The sequence below is a fragment of the Anas platyrhynchos genome, chromosome Z (assembly GCF_047663525.1).
Source record: "Anas platyrhynchos isolate ZD024472 breed Pekin duck chromosome Z, IASCAAS_PekinDuck_T2T, whole genome shotgun sequence".
In the NCBI taxonomy this organism is placed as follows: Eukaryota; Metazoa; Chordata; class Aves; order Anseriformes; family Anatidae; genus Anas; species Anas platyrhynchos.
The window spans coordinates 44,166,915-44,185,588 of NC_092621.1; the positions used below are offsets into that span (position 1 = coordinate 44,166,915).

Genomic DNA, 18,674 nt, shown 5'->3' on the forward strand with positions numbered 1-18,674 from the left:
GGAATCCCAAACAGGGGAAGCTCCAGTCCTACCCTTCCCTTCCCAGGGGAGTTCTTCGTCCTATGCTTCCAGATCTGAAACAACGCCGACAGGCATGCTCCTGTGTTAAGCAGCCTTCTGCTGTAAGGGAACAGGATTGTTAAAAAGCTGACTTGCTTTTTGATGAACCATACTGCTACAAAATGGCACAGTGATGAGCTTTTAACTCCCTCTTGACTACGCAGGAGATTGTTTGTGTTTCTCTTAACATACCTCTGTATCGTGGAGTAATACCGCTTTAATGGCATCACATAAGCAACAGCACTGGTAAGCTCTAACAAGAACACAGGAAGGAACCCCTGAAGTAGAACAACCCCTTGGCCAGGAATGAGGAACTCTCAAGATGTAGTTTCTCATTTCTCTGGTAAGGAGGTTGCATACTGTTTTACATGTTTGTTTATGTTGATTCATATACTTGAGTGTTTCTATATCACTGACAGAGGAATGAAAATCCAGGAAAATATAGTTGTAAAGATGGTAAACTGGTAGCAGTGCAGGATATGAGGAATTCATCTATCTTTTGCTGCTGCCTTGTAAGCAATCATAAAAATATTTCCTGTCTTCAAAATCTTTAACTCCATGATGCCAACTCAAGGGACAGCCTTTTATATTTTTCCAAAGGAAGCAGGAAGTATGAGAGTACAAGTTCTGCATCATAGCACATTTCACAGAACTCTAAAATCTTGAATGATCACCTTTCCCATTTTCACTAATATTAGAACTGAATCAACAGTACAGAACAAGATATCGCACAGTAGAGAAGATAATTTTTATTTTAAAATGATTATCTAAAATGTATCAGGTTTCACTTTTAAAAAACATCAAGGACAAGTGTTAATTTAACCCCAAGAAGACTAGTCAAGAAGCTTTCCCTCCCTCATGCAAGTAAAAGTTTTAGTGATCACACACTGTAAACCACAGTTCCAAGTGAATCTCATTTGTTCAAATAAAAGTTAGTCCTTGGACTTCAAAGTTCGGTACAGTAGACACAAAGGTCCCTTGTCCATTAGAAATCTACCACCCTATTTATATTCCTGTAGCACTTCAAGTTATTGAGAATAAGACTGTATTCCATCATGGTTTTCAATATTACTTTTACACAGGCTTTCAGACCCCTACTGTCAGTTACAGCAACTGTGCTTTGCACCGAGGAAGTTGTGTTTAGGGGGAGGACACCATTTAGCTGGCTAGCAAGGAGTCTTGTCAGATTTTAGGTACTGTACAGAAGTACAGCGAGCAATTTCCTCATATGAGGGAGTCTAAACACTGGAACAGGCACTGGTTGACGCCCCGCGCCTGTCAGTGTTCAAGAGGCATTTAGACAATTTCCTTATTGATAGGCTATATAGCCCACAAGAGGTCAGGCAGTTGGACTTGATAGTTGTAGGTCTGTTCTAACTGAACTACTCTAATTCTAGAAGAATTATCTGGCAATATATTAATAACATGAAGGATTTTTTGTTTGGCATTTTGCCAGTTTCAAGTTAAAGCCATTCATTCAACTTGAATAGAGCATTTAATTGCACATTTCATACTGTTAAGCGTATACTCTTTAATAATCACTACTAAATTCCTGATTAACTTCATCTCAGCTACATAAGTTTACAGATCAAGTCCTAAAATAATGCCCATTTTACTCTGAACACATGTAAACATCTTGTCAAAACATAACATGCTTTGCAAAAAAATAACTTAAAGCAAAAGAACCAGCATAGCAGAAACAACCCAAGTTCCCCAGCATTTGTCATTCAGAGATGCTCATTACCTCCTTTTCTTTATTACTTACTATAGTTGCCCAGCCCAGTAAAATCTGACTTAAATGGTGAAAAAGTAACAAAGAACTCAGTTATGGACAATTAGTGATTCTCTTAAAAGAATTCAAGTTACATTTGGCAAGTCTGCAAGTGATCTGTTTGTCGATTTGGGTGTAATAGGCACTGTCTGACTTGAGCTCTGCCTTCTGTTGACAACTCTTTTCATTCACAAAAGAACCAACCCTCCACTTGCACATTTAGACGTAAAATTACAGGAGCTGTAGGACAGTACACTTAAGAATGAGACACCATGGAGGCTGTAATAACACGAAGTATGTTGAGAGAAAGCCACGAAAGCCACGACAAGTCTTTGTATTCTTAAAAGTTGCTGTTTGGGAAGTTGGTGGTGTCTGTCTTCTGGTCATACTGGTTGGTTCACATTCCCAGACTTCCAAACGTGGGTATCGGTCTTAAGGACAGACACAATCTTCAGAACTGGTGACTGCACATGATGCAGGTAAGACTGAAGTTGAAGGTTGTTTCAGTGGCATCGATGGGTACTTTTAGGCTATCCTTAGGCTATCCGAAGTAAACTAGTTTTAGTTTACATTCAAAAAGATGCAGAAAAGACAAAGACTACAGCACATTAACAACATGATACATTGTGTGTAACACAGAACTTCACAACAACTACAGTTTCATCTGTGAGAGAGAGTGAAATGTCTGGAAAATGCATAGTCTGGTTTGCTGCCTTCACAAGTCCAGCAGAGAAGATTATTCACCTTTTGAACAGCTGAATCTGCTGTTCTGTAAGGCAAGTGTTTGTCTTTCTACTCTTTAGAAGATAGTGGCTAGATAAAGGGTAGACATGGCACAACATTTCAGAAGGCCTCTCAGCAGTCTGCCTGACTGAATTCTGTGGAAGTTAGTGGTAACTGAACCAAACTGCACTTCTGATTTTGTGAACAGGTGTCCAGCAAGGCTTTCAGGAAACTTTCCTGCTAATCTCTTAAGATACTATTATCAGAATCTACTTTAAACTTAAAGCTAAGAACACATCCAAGACAGTGATTCATTTCTAGTACAGATCATGTAAGCTAGGCGTTTCATTTATGAGACCAAGGAAACAATATCATACTGCACAATATTTAGGAACTACAGTTGTGCTGAGTCTACCTACACTGCAATAAAATGGTGTCAGAGTTGGCATAAGGGCAGACTGCAGCATGCATGGGCCGTTTTTCATCTTTCACATTTTGTCAAGGCAAGTTTGCTTACCCTCCCCTTTTAAGCCCAGGTTGGGGATTTCTCTACTGCATTAATCAGGGGGAAAAAATAGGTTCTTGCCCAAGGATTCTTCCCATCTACCACCAATCTATGCACACTGTGATTGTAGCATGACTATAGTCACTGTACAAGTGATCTGACTTCAAAGTTACTACAGTTATTGCTTGCTGGTCTCAATTTTATAATCAGTAGGAAGGAAAGAGTCATAGCAGAGGTCAAGATGCTTTAAAACAAGCCTTGAGAGATTTAACGATTTTTTTTTCACCACTGAAACAGCAATAACACTTTGCAACAAAATATTCCTTCATTTGGGCCCTTACTGAAGTCTTGAGAAGATAATCAAACATTCTTAAATCACTTTGCTCTCTCATCCTTGCTGCATTTATAGGAAGAGGTGACGAAGTTGCATCATCAACTTCCCTTGTTCACAACCTCTCTCGTTTCTCAGTTTGGTCGTATAAGTGGTTCTTCATATTTTCGTCAGAGTTTTGAACTAATTAGGAAAAAAGAAAAAGACACAGAAATCTCTTTAAGGCTCAGAAGTGATAGTTCTTCGTCTAGAAAATTCTGAAAGGACTGTTAGTACTGCACGGCACAGTAAAGCTACAGATACTCCCACTCCCCAACACACGTTAAGAAATAGTTTTGGTAATGCTACATAGAAAATAGGTCACATGCAAAATTAGGGAAAGTTCAGAAAACAAAGAAAAAAAGTAGCTGTATCTGCTACAGGGTAACATTCAGAAAATCATGGTAACGTTTTCAGCTTGAATTAAAACATTCTTTTTTTCCTACTTACCATTTGCAATGCCTGCAAGTGCTGCTTGCTTGTCCGTTTCTGATTCAGCCTCGTTCTCATCTACATTGTAGTCAACGTCCTTGTCCTTCAATGCGTCCTGTGCCTGATTGTCTGGAAAAACATTACATTAAATGAGTTCTATGCTGCACAAGATACAGTTACTGCAAATACCTAGCACAGAATTTATTTTGCTGTTGAGTTAACTGCTGTTTAAAGAGTACGTTTTAATACCGAACGGAAAACCTTTGCTGTAAATCTTGTACAACGAGCAAGATAATTATCTTTTGGGATTTGGAATAAAATTTGGCAATGCATTCAGATGGACAAAGCAAAAGCATTAAGCAATTTCAGAACACAGTACATGACAGCCAAAGAAACAGTAAAAGCTGAAGATGACACTGAAAACGTGATGGAGTTGCTTTTAAATGTATTAGCACCACTGCTACAACATATGTCAGATCCCCCCCTTCTTGTTTTGGCTTGTCCACCAATTAGAAAGCTCTGAACACAGCATAAAAAGAGTACTTCACTATGTGCTAACTCAACACAAGAGCGGTTTTCTGTAAAAGATTGTCTTCGCTCTGTCCTGAATCACCCTGCTCCACACAATTTAGTGTAGTAAAATTTGCTCAAGATGAAGATTTCTTAATACAGATTGCTCAGAAGTAAATTATTTTGACTGCTAAAGTCCTACCTTTATTTTCCAGTTTGCCAGCCAGTAAAAAACATAACGGGATAGAGGTATAAGCATACCCCAGCTAAGATAAAGAGTCTCTAGTTCTCAAGGAGAAAGAAAAGCCAAACTATCTAAACAGCAGCTGATTTAGAAAGAGGCTTGAAAACTTTCAGCCTACGATTGTCCATGTTCAGACTAAAAAATCTGCAGTAATAGGCCTCCAGGTTTCCAGGTCTCCAGGTTTTGAAAAAAGCTTTAACTGACAGGATGCTGGGAGAACATAAAAGAAAGCCATTTCTGCTTGATGATCCTTTGGCTGCAAGGCACCTACACCATAAGGTATGGTATTTTTGCTAGGCGATCAAGCCTGAAGAATACTGTGCTGGTCTTGCTCTCACTGAAACTGTGACCTGTCGCAGGTCGCACCACAGAGTTTTTTCTTGCACTAATATTTGGATGATTTTTGCACCTGATTGTTACTTGAGTTAAAATGGAAACAGCTAACATGTATAGTCACACCTCTGGAGAACTGCCTGCTCTGGCCAGCATCTTATTGATGCAGTTGGAAAAATACGACTTCTGCAATGCAGATGAGATCATTTATCCCTGCCAAGTCCACTGTGGTAACAACACAACATAATGCATTGTATGAATGAATTCAGTGGGTTGAAAAGCATAGACAGCATTTCCTGCAGTCCATCAGGCTGCTTGTTTACTGTCTGGGCTACCGATTCAGTACTGCATCACACGAGGAAGGGTGAAGGATTTCCACATTCAGAAGAGGTCACAGTGAGGTCCTTCAGATAGATACTCCAGGTGGAAAGATAAGACACATAAGACAGGCTGGGATGAGCTCAGGAGAAGCAAGGAACTGAGCCTGCATGAATGCCTTAAACTTCAACTGCATCAGAAAATACTATTTTGTTCTGTGAAAAAGTGCTGATAACCATAAAAGTGCTGATAGTACTAGGAGCACCATGCTGCATGCACGAACTGAAGTCTACCTAAGACTGAGTTCCTTGAGACGGGAATGTCTAGATCCTGGCCAGGTTTTGACAAGACATCAATGTCTCAGCACCGTGGAGACAGACACTGGTTCACAGTCACATATGGTAGATGCCAAAAAACGTCACCTCTGCTGACAACCTCCAATCTGCAGTTTTGCAGACTCATGATAATAAATTTCAGATACCTGAAGTCTCAGGTGGACTTTCACTCGTGTTAGTGTATTTTCAAACAGTGGTAGCTAGTGTTTACACATCAACATTTTAAGATGACTTTGTGCAAAACATTAATAAGCAGCATCTCTACTCATCAATGCTCTGGATGGGCAACATGTCTCATCCTTTTCAAAAGTGTTTTCACACAGCCTCAATACCATGACGTTTCTGGGACTAACATCCCCAAATGCTGTGTGCAGATGATGGAGAGACAGACGGAAAGGCTGTGACAGTGGTGCAGCAGAACCCAGCCTGGTAGCTCCTGCTGCACGAACAGAAGCCTCCATCTTCACCCTCTGGCTGTAGAAGAGTGCTGGGGGTTAACCAACCTTTTACCTCTCATACTAACCTTTAAAAAACCTTATACTAAGTCCAGCCAGCTGCCATCACTATTTCAGAAACCATGCTCCATTCCACACTTTTATCCCTTTACTTGCAACACACAAAACGCTACCAACCAGCCTTTCCAGGGGGTGATGCACTCTGCTTATCATCAAAATTTAGGAGCTGCTCCCTCTCCACCTCCTCAGTGGCATCCTGCTCTGCGGCTGGCATTAATGCATCCTGCCCAGCTACGTGCTTCTCATCTTCAGCCGGGTGCAGGTCTTTCTCTGCAGCAGCCTTCACTGAATCCTGTGGGTGTTTCAGTTCACCAGAAAGTTTCTCCTCTTCTGCTTTAGGGTCCTGTTTTCCGATGGCAGCTAGGTCACTTATTCTTTCTGTAAACAATAAAAATGATTGAGTAAAAAAATAGCATCTTTCAGTGGCAGCAAAAGTTCAAAACCTTTAATAAACGCTGCTATGTTTTTTACATTCAATTCTTGTTTTTCTCTCAGTCATATCAGATCCAAAGAGAAAGACAGAAGACAACCCATGATTTTCAGACTGGGGACAGCTAAAAGATGAGACTTGTAAAGTCTAGTGGCATTGTCTACTGTAATCATATTCACATTGCTGCCTACTTATAATGCTCACATGTGGGGTTAAAAAAAGTTTGGCAGGTGAAATAGAGCAGTTTAAATAAAAATTGCAATTTGCTACGCAACATCGGGTTTCTGTGTGTTGCGTTTCATTATTGGCAATAAAACAGATTAGGTGTGCAAAAGCATCTCAGGACAAAGTAGTTACATGGGCAGGTTTTCAACTAAATGATGGCTGTTCTTACAGCCTTCACAGAGGAAGCAGAGGTAGGCTGTTGCTTCCAGCAGACATTACCGCATCACTTTTCCTGTGTATTTGTATTTTTAACTAAAAAACACCAGGACTAAATTTACCCAAATAAATTATATGGAGATGTTGTCTTGAATTGCTCTAAAATTACTCCCAGGATTGTAATTTAAGATAGCATGAAAGAATAATTAAATAGGAAATTGGATTTCTCACACACGGTTCTCTGAGACTGATGCACAAGGGCACATCCATTCAAATTAATAGTTTTTGAGGGTTTAATGCAATAAGCAACCACTAGGTTATCTAACCTGATCTCCTGCATATCATTTCCATTACTTGCATTTTGCTCGTTGACAACACATGGAAAGCACAGGCATGCATTTGTTTAAAGCCTAACTTTCAGCCATTCTGTACAGAAGAGCAGCAGCCTAGATGTATCACTTACTAAAACTAGCAAATTTAAAACATGCTTAAAAGTCTTTGCATCCGAAAGCAAGGTATTTTCTCAACAGTACGTGAGCGATATGACAATGGTAGAATGATAACTCTTTTTATTTTCCTTTCCATGCAACACGTCAATTTCAATATAACTGAACTAGTAGGAATGATTGTAATAAAAATACTTGAACAGATATTAGTTCTACCCTCCTACAGCTAAAGGAAAACTGATTATAATTCAGCCTACCAGTGTCACTTTTCCATCTTAATCACATATGCAAAAATATTTTTAAGTGTTTTATTAAATTACAAGCTTTCTCACTCAAGTTCCTAAGATACCAGTGATTTCTATCTCACCTTGAGCCTGCAGAGGGTCTGTCTTCTTTACCGTAAGTTCTTCTTTTGGTACATCATTGTCTTTAGGCTGTTCTAAGTCAGTCTGCATGAACTCAGATTGCTTCAAGGCTGGCAGCTGACTATCAGCCTATAAAGTGAATATACACAGACAGATATTGGTCTTAACATCTGTTCCTGGACTTGGAAGCTACAATTAGATCAGAATCCATTCAATTTTCAGTAGAGATTAAAAAAAAATAAATCTAAACACTCATTTTTTTCTGCTGTTGATGGTGTTACAATCCTGACTATGCAGTGATGTTTCTATATATAAACAGCACATATCACACCACAAGAACTTAAGATACCATTAATTTAATTAAAACTGAGATTACTGTTCTTGGCTATTGTTTCACTGGAAATACTACCACAGAACTGTAGTGCTGCACGTTTCTCCACTGCTGCCCTGCTACCACATCAGGGCCAGCAGAGCAGTAAGAGCAGATGGCATTAGCTACTGCTAGGACAGGGACAGGTAAACTGAGTTCGTGCAAAATCAGAGTTCAGTTAATCAAGGCTGTACAGAACTGGACTAAAACTATGTTGAATGCAGGCTTCAGAGAAGAAAAAAAAGGACAAAACAAAACACACAAATCAACCAAGTAGACAACAGTATCTATTTAACTGGATGAAGCTCACTTAAGGAAGAGTTTTGAATTAAGGATTATTTAATGCTGGTACTGGACTGGTCTCAGAGTCTGACCCATATGATCTGCTTTAAGATTAATGGCTAAATTGTACACTGTCTTGAACATCTTCCAACTCAAGAGTCAAAATTTTCTGTGCTGCTTTTACTCATATTAGCATTTAGCTGGCCAAGAGCTATGTCAATTCAAATTCAATTCACACAAACATGCGCATAAAATGTGTCCCGAGGCCATCTTGCAACATTCCAGCACTAAAAAAAAAAAAAAAAAAAGTCTGTAATGAAACTGTTTGTCTTGCATATTTATCTTTTTAAAGATCCGGAGAGAACAAGTGTACAGACATTCAGAGACAAACATTTTTACACCTGACTACGCAAATGAGTAAGAAACCCCATGGTGTGGAAAGTCATACAGCAGACAAAGAGCTTCCTGTTAGGATTGTTGATAAACTGCAGCTACCTATTGTCCTAAGCATGCCAATAAAACACTAGGTTGCCAAGTCTTTGTATGGTCATTTGGAAAACATCTGCAGAAAGAAGCCTTTAAATAATCAAGATAGTGGAGTTGCAGAGGATTTGTAGGACACGATTACTTGGCTATTCTGAAAATGTTTAAGCTCAGTCGAGGCCAGGCAGAACTAAAGACCATGTTGGGTCAACACCATAAAGTCCAACATCAACAATAAATAATCTAACACTAACTCTTATGAAAGCTTGAGAAGCAAGTCATACCACAGAAGATTGGCTAAATTTACTGCAATAGAACCCTGTCTTCCTTCTAGTCATTAAAACCCCAAAATGCTGTATTTAAACATGCTTCTTTTTTATACATAATTAAGCGGCTCCACCAGACACTGAACAAAAATCTGTTTTCCACTTTAGGCTGGGGCACAAATACTTCCATAAAAATATGGAGCCTGAACTTAACAGCTGCAATTCAGCTCTTAATTAGACACATAAGAGCCCTTAATTTACGTTACCTTAAATATCTAACTCTGTAATTTTTAATGATAGAATTAAATAAAAGAAGTGTGTGTGCTGAAAAAATTTAAGTTGAAGAGGTTGGTCTTCTTGCTAAAAAAATAATAATTTAAACACATGAGAGAGAAATTAATACAGACATTATATATCTTTCAACCAAGGAGTATAACATCAGTCCTCAAAATCAGTCCTCAGAGCTGTTAGAATATCTGTGTATTTATTAACTAACGAATAGTGCAAATTCCATCTTTTCTCTATTTTAACCCTGATCTTTCCAGGACATAAGCATGTACATCTTCCAACTCCGCATGAAAAATAGGAAACCACAGTAGCTCAGCCACTGTGCTCTGTAAAAACAGGAATTATTCCAGATAAAAACTTGTGTTAAAAACTTTCATGACAATAAATAACTCATCCTCTGTACAAGCAAAAGTTGCAATCCCTGGGCAAACAAATTACTGCGAAAGTTGCAGCTTGACATAGAAGGCACTATCACAGACACTAGGGAACACCAGAAAACAGAATCTCTTCTGGCTGCAGCTGTATCAGTGGTTATCTCAGCTGGCACCAACCCATCTGTAGATTGAAAGGAGGACTAGTAAAGTGCTGCCTGCTTTGAGCAATGACTGCCTTTCAGCTACAGGACTTGCTGAAGAAGGCTGTAGGTGTGTTGTAGAGGGGCTTTAGCTGAGCTTCCCAGGTGCCAGGCTGGAACTGGTACACAAACCACATCTGGTACAAGCAATGGTAATGAAAATCTGCTGCAAGGCAACACTGGAAATTGAGTTGATCACCTCTTCAGTATGCTCTTCCCCACATCAACTTTCCAAATGGTTTGTATTTTCCATCTTCCAATCAAATAGGATGCATTTGCTGTACAAGGTTTCCCTGGCGTGTCCAAATGATGGGTTTGTTATTTACTCACTTACCTGGCACTGTTGATAAAAATTACTGAGTTAGACAAACAAGAGCTTTCACTTTCTTCTAAAGGGGTAAATGGCTAGCATTTACTGTCTCTAACGCTTCATTCTTTTTGCAGTTCTCTCAAATAACACAGGTTCCCAGGATAAAAGGTCACAGCTTCAGCAGTTCTCCCTTTTCACATAAAGAGTTTGAGGAGAGTAGAACAGAGGCTGGAACCATTATCTGAACCCCGGGGGTCAATGGGAAGATGTTTCAGCCATTTTCTCCTAATCGTTTCTAGCAATTTGCAAAACTCAGGTTCAGCTCTCAATGCTTTACCCTTTCCACTTACTAAGTCACCAAATTGTTCCTCCAAGTAGCCTTTTTCCTAGGCAAGGAGTAAAAGGCAGATACTACCTAAACTCCCTTGCCTTTGCAATGAGAGTTGGCCACTCAGATATGGTAAAAAGGCCCAAATGCAGCCACATGTACAAATGTAACATCTGCCACAGGTGCCTGTACTCCTGATGAAAGGAGACATCCAAATAAATTGTTGTACATCCTAATAAATTAGCTGCCTTTTCAACCAGGAGTTTTACTACCTGTTTCCAGGGCTGTTTGTAGCAAGCTTAACTGCTCAAGTCCTATCCCTGATCTAACCCCACATCACTGAAGAAGCATCAGTAATTCACATGCCAAGACAACATGACCATCTGAGATTTCTTTTTCTCAGCATTTTTCCCACCTTCTGCATCCCAGGAGGAAAGATTGTGTGGGCACACAGCCACCTCCTTCAGCAAGCCTGCACTATTCCACTAAAACTTCTGCTCTCCCCCTCATTCCCACTGCAAAAGCCTGAAATTTGTGTTCATGTGGAAAATAGTGGCACTTTATTGACGAACCTCAGAGTCTCTAGTGGAGACCTATGGACTACAGTATCATATTCGAGGCTTGCTGGTACCCTGAAGTGATTCACCATACTTTTATTCTCATCATGTATCCTCATCCAACTTCAACACACAAAGCTTTATAAAGTCCTTTGACAAAGTCAGAAGGACCAAAGCTCAGCAGCACAGATATCCTTGAAAATACCACCCTCGTTAGCAGCTCTCAAGTTCTGCCCCACTCAGAGAGACAGTGATTTGGGGAACAGCAAGGTCTCCTGCAGCCTCTGCCTTGTTCTGCATCCAGAATCTCTCAGTTTCACATAAATCAGAAACATTCAACAGATGTGAATCAGAGCAGTACAAAACTTAATAGCTAATGTTAGCTGAAAATAGCAGAAAGGAGCAGAACCACTTAAGAATTACTTAGAAAAAGATTTATAAGAAACTACCTCCACCATACCTGGCCACTTTTTTTGGAATCTTCTGGGAAGTCTTTATTTTCTCTGACTTGTGATACATCACTACCTTTTTTTGTGATCTCATTTATCCTTTCTTCACATTGTTCTTTTAATTCTTTCATCTGGTTGATGCACTGTGACCTGGAGAAAACACGAACAAGAGAGTGGTCATGAACTTTCATCCACATCCATAAAATAACTCTTCTAAAATGTTGTTTGGTAACATTATTCATTCCATTCCTTTTTTTTTTTTTTTTTTTTTTTTTAAATCTTCTTGGTTCTATTACCTGGGCTTACATTTGAGAAGTCCATAGGAAAAAAAGAGGATGCTAACCTATGCCCTAGAGACAAACCCAAGGTGCAGGTGGTCCAAGTTCCACTTTAAGAAATTAAATTGCTTTTGCTATACCAGCTTAACAAGCTGTACGGATTTTCTTGTCTTTGACTAATCAGTCCATTTCACTTAAGTCAAAAACAGTTTTAATCCCTGAAAATTTTCTGTTATGATAACAGAAACACGTATTTGGGTTTTAGATACAGAGACAAAACAGCAAAGTACTAGGTCAAATCTAAAGCAGATGCAAGCTACTGCTAGCAAACCAAACACAGCCTTTCTCAATACTCCACCAAGGCGCAGTGCTGTAAGACAACAAAATGCCACAGAAAGGAGTTTTTTGGTAGCTGTGATGAGTTCCAACATGGGTATTTCTTAAAGAGGACAGCATTTAGTATGTTATATATAAATTTAACAGTTACACAGTGCTACCAGTGCTTCCTCTGTCATGACACTAAGGGTCTGTGCTTGTAGTCGTGTAGCTGGCCACTCTCATGGTCATTGAAAATCAACATCTAAATATTATTCAGCAAAGCTAGCGAAGAAAGTGTAGCTTCTTGACTGAGGTAACAACTGCTCTTGTGGATTACCAAAGAGAGATTGCAGGAGACAGTGCACCTGCCTCAGGACTGACAGAAGGCAGGCAAGTTAGCAGCTTAGTTCCTTTTCATCTAATGGTGGGCTGAATTATCACTCCTGTCTCTGCCCCTTCCCTGACCCGCACAAACCCAGCTGAGTAGTACAGTTTCATCACTGTAACTTGTTTATCCCTTCACCTTGAGCCTGTTGTAATCCTTGAGATGTTTCCTCCAGATCTGATCTTCTTCCACTAAACAAGATGTACTTGAAAATATTTCACAAGAGAGGGGCAATAAGCCTGAGTTTTCAGACATCAGGCTTACCACATTTACTTTGTATCACTTTCTTGCACATGCCTATCAATCCAGTAGTTCAAGGATTTACCACTCATGTGGAGCACGACTGTACAGCACATACACGTACAGACCCATTTATTCTTGATGACCACAGGCTCCAAGGAGGACACTAGAAGAGAGATACTCTTCTCCAGCTAGCAAAAACCATCAACAAAGGTCCAGCAGTCCCAGCTATGTCACAGCTGTGGCGTGCAATAAACTTCAAGGGGAAAAATATTTTGATTGACTTCTAAATTCAACGCAGCTTAATAAAAGGCTAGTACAAACTTAAATCTCCAACTTCCTTTTACTTTTATGTTAGAAAAAGAAACACTACGTAACCAACTGACAATCAGTTAACATCCCAAATGTGGTAATACAAATCCTTAACTCTTAATTCAGGGAAGTGAAGAATAAACAAAAAAAGTAATTAAAAAAGGTATTTCAAGTTTTCAAGCTTGGCCTGCAAAATTCAGGTTCTTTGATTAGCACGTTGAGCTTTTAGTCAGAATTCCTAAAAAATCTGGCTAAAATGTGGCTGTTGGACTGTCTAGCCTCTTTGTGTTCCCATTTTCCCCAGCTCTTAAATCAGAATATTGCTACCTTTCTCTTCCTGCACTGGAAGGAACGTGAAGTGTGTGAGTAATCTGTGCATACTGAGATGCTGGGCATTGCAAGGACTATGTTTTTCTCCAAGATCGACCATGAACAATTTTAGATGTTGTCAGGTGCTTAAAACTGCACATTTACTGACAGTGATACAGCTATCACAAGAATACTCAGGGTTGTAACTGAATCACTTACAACTCCAGAAGCCATTATTTAGAAAGAGCATACTTACAGGTCATAGGAGAACTTTCTCTGAAGGTTAGTCTGGTTCTTCTGAAACTGGTAAACATCCGTCTGTAGTTTTCCATATTCTGCCTGTAACTCTTTCAAGTGTTCTGATCATAACAGGATTAAAATATGTATTAAAATACACATGTACATATATACCTGGGTATATTACAACATAAATATCACACAACAGGTCTGTCAGTAAGTACACTAGCTCGATCCTCCTCTTATCTTCATTACATTTTGCATACAGATGCATTGACAATTGCTAAACTGATTCATCAAGGACGCACTGGGCTGGGTATGATTAAACAGCCTTTCAGCTGAACATACATGTCACAAAGCTTTTGTTAACATTTTGACCTCCTTTTCTTCATTAGGAATACTCTACAGCTTGTTTGCAAACCCTTGTTCTGCTAGATTTCAGCCCAGAAAGCATTCAGGTCTATGAAAGACTAATTGGACCATAGTATGAAATAGCTTTCATGTTAATTAGCTATCAGAAGACCAAGTTTCCAATTCTTCCCTGAATAACATACATTTTACTATTAGATTCCTCTGGTTTTGAGGAATATAAGATTCATCTTTTTTTTTTTAATATTAGAAGAATCATCATCATGCTCTAGCATTACAAATACATTCTGATACAAAGCTTTGTGAGAGGACATCAGGAGAACTGGCAATACATTTATTTGCCTGTTTATAGAACCTATGATGAGCTCTCCAGACATCTGAGGCATAAATTGCTAACAATGTTTTAAAGCACAAACATGAACTGAAAGGAATTAGACTACATTTTCGTGTTTATTGTAAGAATTTCAAAATTCTCTTGGTGCTAAAACCTATGACCCGAACACCTCAGAGAGCAATGCAAACATGCTATAAAAAGTGGAATGAAAGGTATATTAACAATGTACGCAGGAGCTAGTTTTATTTCTTATCATTTTTATATCATTAGCCGTTCGGGGTCAGGAGTCCTACATTAAGTACTACATGGACAAGTAAAGGGTGGAATGGATTGAGAGCAGCTCTGAGGTCAGGGACCTGGGAGTGTTGGTTGATGAGAAGCTCAACGTGAGCTAACAAGGTGCACTTGCACACCAGAAACCCAACCACATCCTGGGCTGCATCAAAAGCAGCGTGGCCAGCAGGGTGAGGGAGGTGATTGTCCCCCTCTGCTCTGCTCTCGTGAGACCCCACCTGGAGCCCTGCATTCAGCTCTGGGGCCCCCAGCACAAGAAGGACATGGACCTGTTAGAGCAGGCCCAGAGGAGGGCCACAAGGATGATCAGAGGGCTGGAGCACCTCTCCTGTGAAGACAGGCTGAGGGAGTTGGGGTTGTTCAGCCTGGAGAAGAGAAGGCTCTGGGGAGACCTTACAGCAGCCTGCCAGTGCCTAAAGGGGGCCTACAGGAAGGTGGGGAGGGACTCCTTGTCAAGGGGTGGAGTGAGAGGACAAGGAGTAATGGCTTTATACTTAAAGAAGGTTGATTTACATTAGATATTCAAAATAAATTATTTACTGAGAGGGTGGTGAAGCACTGGCACAGGTTTCCCAGCAAAGCCGTGGATGCCCCATCCCTGGAGGTGTTTAAGGCCAGGTTGGATGGGGCTTTGAGCAACCTGGTCTGGTGGGAGGTGACCCTGCCCACTCTTGAAATTGGTTGGAATTAGATGATCTTTAAGGTCCCTCCCAATCCATACCACCCTATGCCTCTGGTGTTGAGGCACATGCAGACTGACAGATCGCTGAACTGGAAGTGTGTGGATGCAGGATCAAAGTCACAGCAGCTCCTGCACCCTCCCCACAACTTGAAGGAAGCAGCATTCCTAGAAGACTTAAAGTCTTAAGACAAGCCTTAAAGACCAATATGAGGGTGATACAGGGGGTATTATATCATACCTTTTAGACTCTGGATTAATTGTTCATTTGTTGTGATGTTGTTTATCAGCGCTGCCTGGAAGGCACAAAACAGAAAACGATGTTTTAATTGCAAAGGGCCTGTGTTACCATTAAGGTTATAAACAACAACCACCAAAGCACTTAAAGCAGGATTTTTAATTTGTGAGTGCTGAGTTACAGCCTAACACAAAAGCTTTATTAGCTGTTCTAGAGATTTATTATTACAAACAACAAGCACTTATTTTAACCCAGATTTCCCAGTATACATACAGAAAAAAACAGCTATCACTGCACAGATATCACAAACAAAAGTAGGAGAAATTTACAGAGCCCACTGCTAAAATTGCTTGCTGCTTCACTCTGGTTTAATGTTATTCCATGACAGAGAATACCTTGTAGTGTAACTTGCTGTTAAGTCCTGCTCACCTGCACTCAGGAACACAAGCAGGAGACAGAAAGCATAAGTGAACTCTGCCAAAGCAACTTGAAGCCTGTGCCTTGTACCACATTTCTAATTATCCACTCCTGCTCTGATAAGAAAGCACTGCATAACGTTCCTCTGTTCCCTCACGTTGCACTCACTCTCTCACTCTGAAGAAGCAGTCAACATATCAACATGATGCGCCCCTTTCTCCCCTCACTCGCCCTCTCCCAACACAAATACAAATGCCCCAAAACACCTGAATATTCACTGAACTAGCATAAGCCTAAATGAAAATAATTCCTCTGAGCCAAATACCAACATAACTCGTGTTTAACATTCAGAAAGCCTGGTCCAGGAGTCTTAAAGATGAGATCCACTGATCCTTCACCAACGATCCAGTCTCAGGAGCACATTTCTTACGTTTCATTGCAATTTTCTAGTTCTGCAGTTTTCCCAGGAAACCCCTATATTCTGCAAGGGTCTGAGGTCAGGGTACATCAAGCCCCATGTTTCCCAAAGCTGCTGCTCAGTTACTGATGCATGCCCACACCCACAGCACTTCAAGGGAAAAGAAGTGCCTACATTCAGCCTGCCTGCCCATGCCATGCCTGTCAATGCTGCCAGTCAGTGCCCATTTTCTTAAGACTGCAGCAACAAGTACTAACTGATGGAGAAGGACAGGGTCCAATCAACCCAAATGAGGTAACATAGCAGAGGCGTGGATTTGTCTTTTGTCCACCCTTTAAGAAGTCCCAGTTCAAAGCAGTGGCCGTTCATGTCCTGATGAAGAGGCAGACACTTTCAAGGACATTTTAGGACAGCAATAACTGTAATTAGCTGTTGTGCAGAAAAACAAAAAAGTCTCCTTGAAACATTAAGAAATAAATACGTATCTTACTCGTTTGGACTGCATAAATCCAAACCAAATAAAACTTCTTTTTGGCAATGCCACGCCTTCCTTCCTGAATTCGAGGGTAAGAGTACGGGAAGAAATCATGGAAATCTATTCACCTGTTTAACTTGAGCAGAAATGCTGTTTAATAATTTACAGGGCAGCGTTTCAACTGCCAGTTTTCTGTCTGACTGTATCAATAGCTTTGGGCTTTCCATTCTTCCTCCTGACACGCAAACATTAGCTAATCTTTGCTTCATAGCTGTGAATTAGGCAGATACCATTTCATTTTTCAACCTGCAGGGGAACAGTCAGCAAACACCAGCCTGAACTCAGAGCTAGGAAAAAAATGTATTATATTTTAAATCTCGTTGAGCCCACAGAACAATGCTTATAATCCCTAGCCGTGATTATTCAGCTTCAGGGTAGTTGGTATTTTGCCATATCAAAGTCCAATCTCTGACTGTGGCCGTAGCCCTGTTAGACAGAACCAGCCTGTTGTACTTGCATGCACGCCTTGCACAGAGGACCTCGCGACTACCAGACAGGGAAGGTGAGACTCCAGTTTGGGGGTCCCCAGGGTGGAGAGCTGGTCCTCAGAAACCAGACGGAAAGCCACGCTGCCAGCAGCAAATCATGGAAAAATCTTGCCACAGCTGGACAGCAAATGTATTACCGACAACTGAGAGAGAGATTTTTTATTCACCAGTGAACATGTCTATGTAAGCCATATTCTACTAAAGAAGCACAAACATTAAAGGTATTGTTACTTAAAAAAAATAATGGAAACAGACAGAAATGCATGCATGGAAGCACTGAAATAAACTATTCAAAGTGTGTGTTTTGAGCACATGGCTCTGAACTACACACGAGCATTTCATCAGATTATTGCTTTACACAGCAGTTGCAATAAACATACTCCTGGGAGGCGTACTACACGAGCCCCTTCAGCACTGGCTGTTTATCATATGGCTTTTTATCAGAAACACGCTAGCCCCAGCACCCTGAACCGATGCATGTTTTCCAACTTACTAACCAAACTTAGCATATCCAGGCACACAATGAGATTCCTGATGGAAAAAGGAATAAAACAGTGAAGTAGCTGAGAAGAGTAAATATTTGTTTCAGAACTAAAACCAGTGAACAGGGGCTTTGCACTCACAAAGACAAAAAGGTCAGACACAGCATCAGTGATCTTAAGCTGCACATACTCATATTTCCACTTTCGGGGTGCCTACAGTTCAGCCAGTCCCAGCCCATCCATTTTTTCTTCACCACATTAAAACACAATTTAAAATGAGATGCTCTCCAGGTATGTGCTGTACCAGTTATGCGTAAGCAGACTGATTTCTCTCGCTAATTCAGAAACACCACACGGCAGCAAGTAAAGCAGGGGACAAAGCAGTGCCTGCTTTTCATTAAAACTTCCCAGAACTAGAAGATATGACCCAGTTTCCTTCAAAAACAGAAGCAAAACTCTTCCTCTTCACATCAGGTTTTTCTTCCCTAACTCTTCCCTAACCCTGTCCACCATCACTCTGTTTCAGCAGAGTCACTCTCAGCACACCAACAGGTGCTTTGCCTCAGAATGCTGCACCGGGAACTGAGATTTTCCCAGAGGTGGGGATGAGAGCAGCTGTGGCCAATGTTAAACAACCAACAGTGACAGATTTTTCACAACACTTGTTGCTCTTCCTCAGTGAAAACAGGATATGGG

At 40.4% G+C, this 18,674-nt stretch overlaps 1 protein-coding gene across 3 annotated transcripts in view; it reads right to left on the reverse strand.

The window, feature by feature from the left end:
• Positions 1 to 786: 786 nt before the first annotated feature.
• GOLM1 (golgi membrane protein 1) overlaps positions 787 to 18,674 on the reverse strand; it is a 28,971-nt gene continuing 11,083 nt past the window's right edge. For all 3 annotated transcript variants that reach the window (XM_027446959.3, XM_038171480.2, XM_072031549.1), the window contains exons 4-10: positions 15,642 to 15,696; positions 13,744 to 13,846; positions 11,657 to 11,795; positions 7,741 to 7,867; positions 6,234 to 6,494; positions 3,880 to 3,990; positions 787 to 3,573 (exon numbers count right to left, since the gene is read on the reverse strand). In XM_027446959.3, the coding sequence (XP_027302760.2) occupies positions 3,506 to 3,573; positions 3,880 to 3,990; positions 6,234 to 6,494; positions 7,741 to 7,867; positions 11,657 to 11,795; positions 13,744 to 13,846; positions 15,642 to 15,696 (864 nt within the window). In that variant the 3' untranslated portion in view covers positions 787 to 3,505. The remainder of the gene's footprint in view (positions 3,574 to 3,879; positions 3,991 to 6,233; positions 6,495 to 7,740; positions 7,868 to 11,656; positions 11,796 to 13,743; positions 13,847 to 15,641; positions 15,697 to 18,674) is intronic.